Source organism: Pavona decussata, unplaced genomic scaffold (assembly GCF_977016875.1).
Source record: "Pavona decussata unplaced genomic scaffold, jaPavDecu1.1 SCAFFOLD_51, whole genome shotgun sequence".
Classification (NCBI taxonomy): Eukaryota; Metazoa; Cnidaria; class Anthozoa; order Scleractinia; family Agariciidae; genus Pavona; species Pavona decussata.
The window spans coordinates 3,031,828-3,044,826 of NW_028145473.1; the positions used below are offsets into that span (position 1 = coordinate 3,031,828).

Below are 12,999 nucleotides of genomic sequence, written 5' to 3' on the forward strand. Positions count from 1 at the left end.
TAAAAATTTAAATTTTATTCAAAAAAATTCTCTTTTTTGTTTTTATCTGGTCTTTGCTGTGGCGAAACACAGGATCACTTACAACCTTAACCATCTGTTTTTTTTTTTCCCGGCCAGATAATAGTAAGCCGCTGCTTTCTTTATGATAGCTATATGAGTAGCTGTATGTTCTTGCTCCATGTACATTCAGCGCATGCGTGTTTGGCCATGTCGTGTAGTAGAATGACGTGTCGTTAGTTTTGGAAATGAGTCATCGACATTGTTCAGCGGCTAACCATTAACCGCGAAATAACCTTAATTGAAAGATTCTAAACATTTAGGGTCTTTTAGAGTTATACATTTCAGAGAGGACTTGTTCCATTTTTTGGTTTATTATTATTATTTACTATTATTATTATTATTATTATTATTATTATTATTATCATTATTATTATTATTATTATTATGTGCAGTTAAAAAACGTATGGATGCTAAAATAAAACCACATAGGGCGCGAGGCGTAACCTATGCGATCTTAAGGAACTGTAAAAGAAAACTGTTGAGTTAAAAAAAATAGCGATAAAATGTAAAAATTTCATAAAATATAAAAGTTCTCTAATACCAAAACTATATTGAGCTCTACGCTATTCGCTAAGAGAAAGTCAATTGACGGTAGCTATTAAAGTTCTAACTATTTTGACAGAACTCGAGATGGTAGCCCTCTGCACCCTTCTCAATACGTCATAGCCCCTGCTGCCAAAGAACTTCCTCATCGTCAGGTCTACATCCCTTGACCATCCCCCAAGCACGTCAGTGATGATGTTACAATGTTCAACGCCATAGCCAGGATACCACTTCTTCAGCTCGAATCGCAGTGGCCCGTACTTGGCCGTCTTCTTTTCGGACTACTTTTCTCGATGCTCCATTCACGGACAGGACATCTCCACAGCCCACACCTTCTTATTCTTGTGGTCCACAAATCGAGCGTCCACTCTGTTAGCCTTGACGATGGTATCTTCAGCATAAACTGGCACATCCCAAAACACTAATGCCTCAGATGACTCATAGACTGGTTTCGGCACTGCACACGAGTACCAGGAAGGGACTGAATCAATTAACCTCAGATCCCTCGTCATCTCGAAAAAGAGAACTTTCAATGTTGCGCTGTGTCTTTCTAGGTACTTAGACTGGGCCAGAGCAGAGCAACCCGCTAGCACATTCGTAAGCGTCTCAGGAGATTTTCCACACAGTCTACACGTGACGTCGCCCTGTTCTGCACCTGTTTTGTGGACTGTGTACACCTTAGTGGGCGTAAGCTGCTCGTACAACTCCACTTCCCCAGCGATAGTATGGGAAGGGGCACAGGTCCAATCACGCAACCACTCTGATTTAGCTCGCTATACTGCCACCTAGCCTGCAAAAACCGTCCATGCCACTTCTCCTCTTTGATCTTCTCCTTCAGCGTCTCCATATCTGCGTTTTTGAGATGTTCTTTTACCTTTGGCCCCTGAATCTCCGTCTCAGGATCGCTCACAGACCAGCACGACGGTTGATGGTACTCCCAAGACAGGCTCATGCCCAGTTCCTCGGCAAACTTATGCGCTTCCTTCATCAGTGAAGTGTGTCCCTTCTCTACCGCCCTCTCTTCGAACTGTTGCACTGCCCTCATAGAGGGATCCATGTTCTGACAGAGCTTTATTGCTGCCTTGATCTCGGTCAACTTGTATTCGCGCTCAACCGAGCGCAAGCCACGCCCTCCTTTCTCTCTTGCCAAATACATTATCGCCGTCGAGCTTAAGGGATGCTTCCCACCGTTTTCACAGATGATCTTTCTGGCCTCTCTGTCGATAACTCGCAGTTTATTATTATTATTATTATTATTATTATTATTATTATTATTATTATTATTATTATTATTATTATTATTATTATTATTATTATTATTATTATTATTATTATTACTGAATCTGGCGGCGGAAAAAGGATCATCGGCGTGGCTTACAGTCCTCTCTCTGAAAGATCTGGGTTCTGAAAGATCTGGGTTTTAACCTCAATAAAAGGCAGTTCCGCGATGCTGTTAAATTACGCTATGACTGGCCAATAGATGACATCCTTTCCGCATGTGCCTGTTGGGAAGTTTTTACAGTTGACCACTCCATGATCTGTAAACTAGGAGGTTTCGTCATTCAGCGTCACAATGAGCTCAGAGATCTGGATGCTGAACTCCTGAGTACAGTCTGCAGTGACGTTGAGACTGAGCCAGTTCTCCTAGACATCTCTGGAGAACAGTTAAGAAGAGGATTCAACAAAGCACAAGATGCGAGATTGGATATCCATGCACGTGGGTTCTGGGAGCAACGACGATCGGCATTTTTTGATGTAAGGGTTTGCCACCCCAATGCTGAATCGTATAAGGACCTGGAGCCGCAACAGATCTATCGTACGCATGAGAATGAGAAAAAGCGCCTGTACTCAAGGAGAGTTCTCGACATTCAGCATGGAACATTTACACCTTTGGTCTTCACTTCAACCGGCGGAATGGGCAATGAATGCTTGAGATACCATAGTCGATTAGCGGAGCTGACTACTATCAAGAAAGGGGAGTAATATGCCAAAACAATGTCATGGATCAGAAGCCGAATTTCATTCGCACTGTTAAGATCTTCACTCGTTCTAGGATGGTGCACTCTAAGTTCTAGGACATTACGAAGAATTCAACGTGACATCAAGAACGCGGACATTGACATTGAAATTGCAGAAGGGGCTATTTGAGAGATGCGTATTTTGTTTATTTTATTTTTCTTTTCTTTTTATCAAGTGGAACTGATTTTAAAATGCCGAATTTCATTTTTTTTTTAAACTTCATGACATTTGTTTTTTTCTTTTTCTTTACAAAAACATTATTGCTTGAAAATATTATCTTTTTTTAAATCGAAATGAAATGTGAATAAGTTTTTAATAGTTTTTTTATATATACTTTTAACTTGTAAATAGCAATTTGTGTGGAATATTTTAATAAAGAATTATTATTATTATTGTTATTATTACTGAAGAGCCAATTATTTTAATTTCCATCTTATAAATTGTTTATGGTCGCGGCCTACTCACGGCCTGCACGCAGCTCTTAAATACTGTGACACGAAACACCGCTATGTTCATGTTTATAATTTTCTTTAAATACAAGAAAGATCCTCGCAGTTAGTACGCAACTGAAGCAGCTTAAGCGATTAGAATGTCAATGTGTGGCATATGCGCAATGAAATTGTGCATATGCCACACATCCGCACTCGGATTTCCTTTTTACGAGTATGCCTGTGTCACTCACCGAACAATACATCATTCTCGTGGATATTAGATTGTTGTAAGTTGACAATCAAAATAAAGTCCCGTAAAGAGATTAAAATGTTGATGATTTTAAGCCTAGCGTGAGAAACGCCAAACTTCAGGGTGACCAATTTCAATTTTCAAATCAGTTGATAAAACCATTTTTCTGCTTACCCTGCTAATGCCCAAGGTTCCACTGATGGTATATTAGTAAACCTATAAAAAAGATAACTTATTGACAACACAATACATTACTAACTATCCTTTATTTTTTCCACATGGCACTTACAGTAAAACCTAACATTCTACGTTCAAATGTGACGGGCTCATTTTTAAGAATGTACAACTGTACAATGAGAGATTTCAAGATAAACAAACGAAGTAAGAAACGAAGAATAATGTCGATTTCTTCGACTAATACCAGGCGTGGTTACCCTTGAACATAACCTGGGTGTTATATTGACTAACCAGGCCTCTTGTTCATAAAGGGAGGAAAACGTAAGGGGAACGGTGTTTGGTGATCTCACATAATGCGTCCGAATTTTTCTTCAGGTTCGCGTCACAATATTTGCATGAATTTTCTTTCGTAGTTTATCATATATTCCCTTCATTGTGTTTTCTTTGCTTTATTCAGCTCCTTCAGCAGTAAAGCTTGAAGGAATGGTTGTGGTTTTTCCCCAACTCCCCCCCCCCCCCCCCTACAAAAAAAAAATAATAATAATCTCGAGACGATTATACCTGTACAAGAAATGAGAAGGCTACAGACGGGTTAACCCGTCAATCTTTGAAGGTGAAACGAGAAATCCACATTTCGATTCATTTACTATCTATCTAATGCTTAGTGTCATTGCTAGTTTTTGTGAGTTCGTACTCAAGTCTTTCTTTAATCGCGAGGTTGTGAAGTTTCTCTAAGCATTGTACCGAGGCTCTATGTTGAGAAAAAGTATTTGGATGAAGTTTGCATTCCCCTGAGGAACGAAATGAGTAGTGACGAAAGCATTTAACACCACCCATTTTTTCCACCAGCAGGCCAATATAAACATCTTCCAGTTTGAAAGGCTTCTTGCTGATATCAAACATTTCCACCAACTTGTGGACCATGTCTGATGATAACACATATGCTGGACCACTGCAGAAGCCCGGATATGTAGTTCTGTTGTACTCTTCCACAGATACTCCATACTTTCCTCTTCGAAAAGGTCGGCCGTACCGGCACCTTCCCGTGTAAAGTTTTGTTTTAGGTGTATCAGGCTTTCGTAGATATTCCATCAGCAAATAAGGATTAATAAATACATCATCATCCGCCTTGAGTAGGTACTGAAAATCGCAGTATTTTGATGCCCATTCCAGACCCATCTGCGTCTTTAAGGTAAGATTATTATAATGCTCTTTTTGAGCTCCTCGTATTAGATCTCTGTGCATCATTCCCTCAGCTTCCAAGTATTCATTCTGTACGCTGTCATGTGGAGTCTGACCGAGAAGAAACACTGTCTTCCATCTCGTCTTCATGGATGGATCTGGTGCCCATGTTTTGCGAATGACTGATCTTCTATCAAATGAAGCAGGCCTGGTAAACACCATAATCAATAGAAATACCTTTTGTGTGCATCGTTCTCGTGATATTAAATATGTCTTATGTGGAAGCGTTTGTTCTTTGTTTGTTGACGGAGTCAGGACTTCCACTTTTAAAGCCAGGGAATTGTTGTTTTTGTTGAACAATCCCTTCTGTGAGACTTTCTGGTCTTGCAGATGCTTGACAGCTGTCAGATAAGGGTCCTTGCTCACCAATACTTTCAAAATGATGGTACACAAAACCCCGCTTAAAAGCAAAAGACTGATGAACTTTCTCCGCTTAATAATCCTCATTGGTGTGATAAATTGTGTCAGACTCCTTAAGGACATTTTTGAGGAAGGCTTTGATAGATTGACTTTCAGAAGAGCTGGAAAGAAAGTCACGAAAGGATAAGTTAATTTCATTGTATTAAATTCCTGTTGCCGCAGATATTAAAGTATGTTATTTTAAAGAACTAACATACTTCTCAGAGCATCCACCTCCGAAAATACCGACACCTAGAAAGTAAAGATGAAATTTAATACTTCAGGATTTAATAATTTTAATAATTACTATAATAATAGCAATAATAATAATAATAATAATAATAATAATAATAATAATAATAATAATTATAATTATAATTATAATTATAATTATAATTATAATTATAATTATAATTATAATTATAATTATTACATTTATATAGCGCAAACCTCTATATGGATCTAGTATATTTTCAGCTCCGACTATTGCATTTCTAGCTCTCTAATTGGCTCGAAAACTCCGACTATGAGCCATTAGTCGGAGTTTTACCTAATATGGAAAATAGTGCGCCAAGTTTAAAAATTTTCCGCACGAAGTTTTTGAATTCAGCTCAGTCTCCATAATGACCGATACTGGTAGGTTTCAGGAGCTGTCTCCCACTAAACTTCAAGAGATACTAGACAATGTTATTCCAGAAAAAACGTAGAAAGCAACAAAGTTTGGTATGAACATATAAATTTAATGGTACGTATCTGGAAGTTTTACTCTTACTCTTTACTACTTGGGCCGGCCGACAGTCAAAATCCAGCCCAACTGCAGAGAACGGCATGGTTTTATCTCACTCTTTTCTTGGGACGACGAGGAAGAGAAAATCAGCGGCAGTTGAACCGTCGAATGCTCTCCCTTAGAACAACGCCACAAGGTGTCGAGTATTTTGAGTTAAACAGACGACAACCTGGTTCATTGCTCAGCACAAAAAATCATCAAGGCGGCCTTGGAGACTCTGAGGACGAATCCGACGCGAAGATTTTTGCCGTTGCTGGTTCTCAGAGGTGCCCAGTGAAAACAATCAAAAACTAGCTAGATCACTTGGACCCGAATTCCGACGCTCTTTTCCAAAAATCAAGAGACGGCCAATGTCAGAAATTCAGTCAAGCAGATGACAAAATCTGGTATTGCAACTCGCCGTATGGCTCGAGCATGCTAGACAACATGTTGAAAAATATGAGCAGGCGAGCTGGCATAGAGCCCCATCTAACCAACCACTGCCTCAGGGCGACAGCAGTTACAGTTCTGTCTGACCACAACTGTGAACCAGACACATAAAATCTGTTACGGGACACAGATCAGACCAGGCAGTCGAATCGTACAATGATCGCCCATCCATAGAACAGCAGAAGATGTCACAAGTTCCCAGTGATTTTGTCTCAGCCGGAGCCTCTGAAGCTTCCCCATGCACTGGTATTTCTGAAGACGAGAAAGAAAACGAATGCCACATGTGGCCAGCAAGAACAGCAGCCTCAAAGTGAAGGGACAGTTTTAGTCCAAAATCAGTTCGTAAATGCCGAGGTTCGGCAGAGCGAGCGAAGAAGCTTTCCGCAGACGGGTTTTCTTCAACTGCAATGTCCAAGTTCACAACTATTACGGAGGCGGAGAATCAGGAAAATCTTCCTGAACTTTGAACACTATTTAACCACTTAAAAGCTTCCGAAGCCGTCTTTTTTCCTTGCATTTGAACGGTTGAATATTTTAAGGTTGATTTTCGTTAACAGTTGACCACAGTTTGTCGTTTGTGTAGCTGTCTAATTTCATTCAGCTCCTCCAGTGATGTAATAATCAGGTGATCACGGCGCGCATGTGACCGGAAGTTGTAAGCACTTTTGACCACTTTGTAAAATTGTTGAAATAAAAATTGGCGGCAAAAACCCGATTTGAGAATATACTAAAATAATTATTCCATTCGACCATGTTGGATATGAAGTGATCATAACCAACTCGCGCTACGCGCTCTTGGTTATTTATCACTTCATATCCAACGCGGTCTCATGGCATAATTGTTATATATTCAGTTGCGCTTCACAATATTGTTAAAATAAAATTATGTTTAGAGCAACTAAGAACACAAGAAACTATTAAAAACTACAAGCACATACAATCAAAGGCAGCGATTACTTAGTCAATAAACTAGTTAAAAGACAAGACATGGATAAAAATCTAAACGAGGGCCTCAACACGACTATTTAACTATTTCAAAGTTACTCCACTCCCTACTAGTGGTATAGCAAGCGGTGTACTGGTACGAGACAAATTAAAAAAAAAGCAAGCTTTGCTCAGTATTGTGGAAAGCGTGTGTCAAAATATACAGGCTAATAAATCTTTATACTAACGATCGTAAAAGGGTAACCAAGGTGCCAGTCGTGAACATTTCTAACGTTTGTAACGCCCAGAACACTGAAATCACAACACGCTAAAATAAAAATCCAGAACAGAGTAGCTCTTATCCGATATTCCCTTTGATGTTTACGGAAAAGAGGGAAGCCCAAACAAGCAAACAAGTACGTATTGCAAGTAGACTTTCTCAAAGTCCGTTTTCGTTGAGTCCATGCAGTAATGAGAAAAACACGTCCCCTCGCACGTGCCCTCTTTCTGCGCCTTAAGAAGTCGGCAAATCGTATATTTCAGCTAACGATGTACGGCCGTACGTATACAGAAGTATTGTAGTAGATAAGAGAGCCATACTATTCTCCTTCGGAAAATTACCCGTCAGTCTTACTTACTTTGCTACAAACTGAACTAAAAGTCCGTTTGAAATCAGCCTGGTTTACAAACAAACTTTGAGCAAATTGCACCGATACGGAATTTAAATATTTCAGGATTTGATTCCGGCATTATACAAAAAAGGAATGGAGAATGTGACAGCACATAATATCAATAATATTTTGAGTGGTGCAAATCTTTTTATTTATGTATTGTTAATATTCAAGATTTCGCCGGTTTCGGAGGAAATTCAAAAAATGTGGCTACGTCAATTTATGTTTTTTGAAATTTGATCGGCGTTCGTGCAAAAGTACTGCTAGATCCTAAAGATTTAAAACCTTAAACCTAAAAATCAATGACTAAACTGTCTTTTGTTAAAATATCAGAGGATTTGAGCCACTACCGGTCAGCGTTTTTCCTCGTTGAGCCTGGAATATTTTAGACTTTTGCGTGATTTAGAAGAAGTGTGGTCTACTTCATCCGTGCTCAGTTCGCTCACAAACGAGCAGAGATGAAAATAATTGCTCTGTTTTGACTTAGGAAGAATCCGAGTGTATTCAATTATCCTTAGGAAAGGTTCACTGCTATGTAAACCTCTGGGGAGCGAGAAGCTGAAAAGCGTAAAATTTCGAGTTCTCGCGAGGTGAAATCCGAGCTTCCGGTAGGGTAACCGTTTTTCGTGGTTTTCTGCCGTTATATGGAATATTTCAAAACAACTAACTTTATATCCTTCAGTTACTTACGTAGGCCTTCAAACTGACAAAGTATGAGCGAAATTGATTTTTTGACCGCGACTACGATTTCTTTGATTTTTACCGACAATCACTCTTAAACAGTTCGAGTTTCAATTTTGGCAGTGAGAGTCGAGTAAGTACAAAATGGTAATGTGAAATGTGACAGGACAATATATTATACATAAGTAATAATAATATTTTGCGTGACGTATTTTTATTCAAAATGCTTGGATTTCACTTAAGACAACCCCATTTAGTTTTAAAATACAAATTTAATAAGTTGGCAACCATGGTTACGGACGTAATCCCTTATGACTGTCCCTTGTGTAATTTGATAACAAAAGAATAATATATCTCAGTTGCCTCTCAATAATGGTACAGGGTTATCCTACTTGTGATAAAGGCACAGTTTGCCCTGAGAATTTAAGCTGAAAAATCTCTTATTTGACCTAAAACACTTCAAGAAATATATGATCCAGTAAGTCCACTTTGCACTGCATTTCTTGGTTTCTTTTTTAATAAATGTAATAACGTAACCAAAACGCAAATAGATTTACATTCAAGTCGTCAAACATTATTAGAATTTGCCTCAAAAGGTATTTCACATGACTTTGTGGTGTACTAAAAGTTTATTCAAAAATCCAACAAGAAAAAAGAAGCAAAAGAGACAGGTATCGAGAGCTTATCTGGGCGGGCCAGACTTACAACAAGGTTGTCCTCGCTCCTGTGGCGTCACTGCGAGGCATCAATAGCAGACTTAGAAGTCAAAGACAAACGTGGATTTGTTTGTCTTGTGTTTATGCTTAGTATTATGTCACGTTTCCCCCTAGCGAGGATGTCATCAGAAGAATCATTCTTTTCCGGTGTTTTTTGGAACCTATGGTCATGCTATGTCATTATCGTTTGTGGTTAGCGATTTCGGACTAAACAAATGGCTTGCTAGTCCGGCACTGGAAAACTTATCGTTGAAGAGTTTGTGATCTTCATATCTCTACTAACTAGTGGCTGGCGAAAGTGCCTTTTAATCCATGGCGCCATATATTTAGAATTTTCAACAATTCAATTTTCTTTGGGGCTCCTAATGGAGAACGCAATTTAGTTTAGGCGCGCGCTAATCTCAAACCGCGCCATAACTCTTTTCTAACTGAAGTACAAAAATTGGCTTTGATTGATTCTGAAACATTCAGATGCACAAGTTTAGGACATCCAGGAACAACATTAGGCGAATCCTCTATCCCACACTGACAAAAAACACAGATATGAAAAGTACTTATATCGCACTCAAAAGGAATACAGCCAGGGCTCTGCAGTCAAACGTTTTAGGTTAAGTGAGGACTTACCACTTGTGTGCGTTGAGGTAAATGGCCGACTCTGTTGAATGAATTAAATGAAACGGTTTATCAAGCCCGATAGTGGCTATAGAAAACCACACATAAGAGAGTCCGTTCCTGCGTGGTTTGCCGTCTTCAACTGCTGTCTAACTTTTTTCTTTTTAGAATATTCAAATGAGGGGCCTCAAGACATCCTGTCATTCTCCCTTACCACGGTAATTTAAAATTTTTATGTAGGCTTGGTAACGCAAACTAATTGAAACTTCTGGAAATAGCAGCTTAAAATTGGTAAAAAGGCCAACTATGAAAGTCTTGTCTGTTAATAAAATAGCGAATATATAATTCTTTATAATGGTTTGCCCGTGTTCATACAAACGTCCCGCAAATAATTGTGAATTTACAGCACTATTTCTTCGCTATTTCAAAAGACAAGACTATCAAACTTGGCCGGTTTACTAATTTTAAGCTGCATTCTTCAGCAGTGTCAATTGTTTGGGGTTATCTGGCCTACATAATTTGTTTTTTAAATTACCATTCACGCGTCGTGTATAAATTTACATGTGCAGGTTGTAATGCCTGTTACATCCCGACACTTCTCGGTACGCGTGCGCGAGCATTTGAAAAGAGATAGGACCTCTCATGTCTTCCAGTATGAGGAATGTCGTAGACATTGTTCCGAGACTTGCTTTTCAGTGCTGGATACGACACCCAATCGCTATCAGTTGTTAGTATAAAGCTACTAGCGTTCTATTCCGAATGCCGTTCTCTGATTGGCTAGTACGCTACTCGCTATCTATTCTGTGATGGATAGTGAGTAGCGGTTGTCAACAAAATTCAGCCCGCTTTTTCGCGTTTTCAAAGCGTCTGTGAGGAGGGTTTGGATGATTTACTTGTTAAATTTTGGACACCTTGTAGATTTTTACTAAAACAATTAGATTATTCGCTCTCGATTTCTATGCGTGATAGCTGATTCAGGCTGCGCCCTCATCTATCACGCGATAGAAATCTCGAGCTCATAATATAATTGTTAATTATTATTAAAAGAAGCTGCTCATATCCGCCTTTAAAATCCTAGTCTAAATAAGCAGTTAAAACACACCGAACTGACACTAATGTTTTAGTTTGATTTTGATTTTGATTTCATTTCTTTTTGTCTTTTTTTCCTTAGTTTTATTCTTGGTTTTACTTATTCGGTGTTTGTTTATGCTGCAGGCGCGCGTGCTTACCTAGATATCAAAATGTAACGATCAAATTTGCTCTTACTTACAATCTACAATCTCCACAATCAGTTTTATAAATTCTACTTCCACCCATTTTTGTAACTACACAGGGGTAGTGGCCAACACGAAAGCCTTGCTCCATTGGCCACTACGCACCGAGTCTTCCCTAGAAGGTAAAACCACTTAAATATAATGCTCTGCGTGTTTATTTTCTTACCATAAAAATATATTGTATTTCGAATAAGTGTGAATAAAAATTGAATTGAATTTAATTTAATTACTGACGACATTGAAGCATTTACGTATTTCAAACTTGTAACTTAAACATTATTTTAAATTTAAATTCACATTGTAAGGAACACATCGATGGTCGATCAAAACATGTCTTGCAAACTCAGAAACGTTGTCAATTTTCTCCGTGATAAAGGCTCTATTGTCCATTATATAACACTGCCAGGCATAGAAAAAAAACAACAGTTACTGCATAGAATTCATCCTCGAAGACCCAGTGGCAGTTAGTCGGGTGAAAGGGATTTTCACAGGCGAATATACAACTTTTGCCCAAAAAAATCCTTTCCACCCGACTAGATTATTCGCTCTCGATTTCTATGCGTGATAGCTGATTCAGGCTGCGCCCTCATCTATCACGCGATAGAAATCTCGAGCTCATAATATAATTGTTAATTATTATTATTAAAAGAAGCTGCTCACATCCGCTGGGAAAATCCTAGTCTAAATAAGCAGTTAAAACACGCTGAACTGACACTAATGTTTTAGTTTGATTTTGATTTTTTTTCATTTCTTTTTGTAGTTTTCTTCTTTAGTTTTATTCTTGGTTTACTTTATATTCGGTGTTTGTTTATGCTGCAGACGCGCGTGCTGACCTAGTATTCGAAGTGTAACGATCAAATTTATTCCTACTTACAATCTACAATCTCTACAATCAATTTTATAAATTCTACTTATTCCCATTTTTGTAACTGCACAGAAGTAGTGGCCAACACGAAAGCCTTGCTCCTTTGGTCACTACGCACTTCTTTCCTAGAAGGTAAAACCACTTAAATATAATGCTCTGCGTGTTTATTTTCTTAACATAAAAATATATTGTATTTCGAATAAGTGTGAATAAAAATTGAATTGAATTGAATTGAATTACTAACGACATTGTAGCATTTACTTATTTCAAACTTGTAACTTAAACATTATTTTAAATTTAAATTCACATGGTAAAGAACACATCGATGGTCGATCGAAACATGTCTTGCAAACTCAAAAATGTTGTCAATTTTCTCCGTGATAAAGGTCTATTGTCCATTATATAACATTGCCAAGCATAGAAAAAAACAGCAGTTACTGCATAGAATTCATCCTCGGAGACCCAGTGGCAGTTAGTCGGGTGAAAGGGATTTTCATAGGCGAATATACAACTTTTGCCCACAAAAATCCTTTCCACCCGACTAACTGCCCCTGGGTCTCCGACGAACAAAACTGATTGCAGGGCTGACACTACGACAAAGGGCTTATTTGTTTGGGCCTGGTTTATTCACACATAAAGTGACGTCTAGCACGTGCATTGATACTACAAGAGATCCAGCAACGAAACGTATTCAGAAACAGTTTATTTTTCGTCGTGTGGTCCCCTGCATCCAAACGTAAAACACACCTATATGAAACAGTAGGCAAAGGCACTGAAAGAGGGACCATGGTTACCATGCGTGTATGCTTTCCTACACAACAGTATGGATCCACATGAAACTGTTCTTTATGGCCCTTCAACATCAAACCGGGTATGCTATTATTCTGTTTCAAATACATGGATCTTTACTATTGTGTAG

General features: G+C 38.6%; 1 protein-coding gene across 1 annotated transcript; it reads right to left on the reverse strand.

Annotated features, from left to right (window-relative positions):
* Positions 1-3,576: 3,576 nt before the first annotated feature.
* LOC146481076 (beta-1,3-galactosyltransferase 1-like) lies at positions 3,577-5,018 on the reverse strand. The gene has a single exon (XM_085108577.1). It carries the CDS (start codon positions 4,882-4,884, stop codon positions 4,135-4,137), a length of 750 nt encoding a protein of 249 aa, XP_084964703.1. The 5' UTR covers positions 4,885-5,018; the 3' UTR covers positions 3,577-4,134.
* Positions 5,019-12,999: the final 7,981 nt, after the last annotated feature.

Excerpts from the sequence above, each read along its gene's own strand:
- LOC146481076 (XM_085108577.1), bottom strand. The coding sequence starts at position 4,884 with ATGGTGTTTACCAGGCCTGCTTCATTTGATAGAAGATCAGTCATTCGC.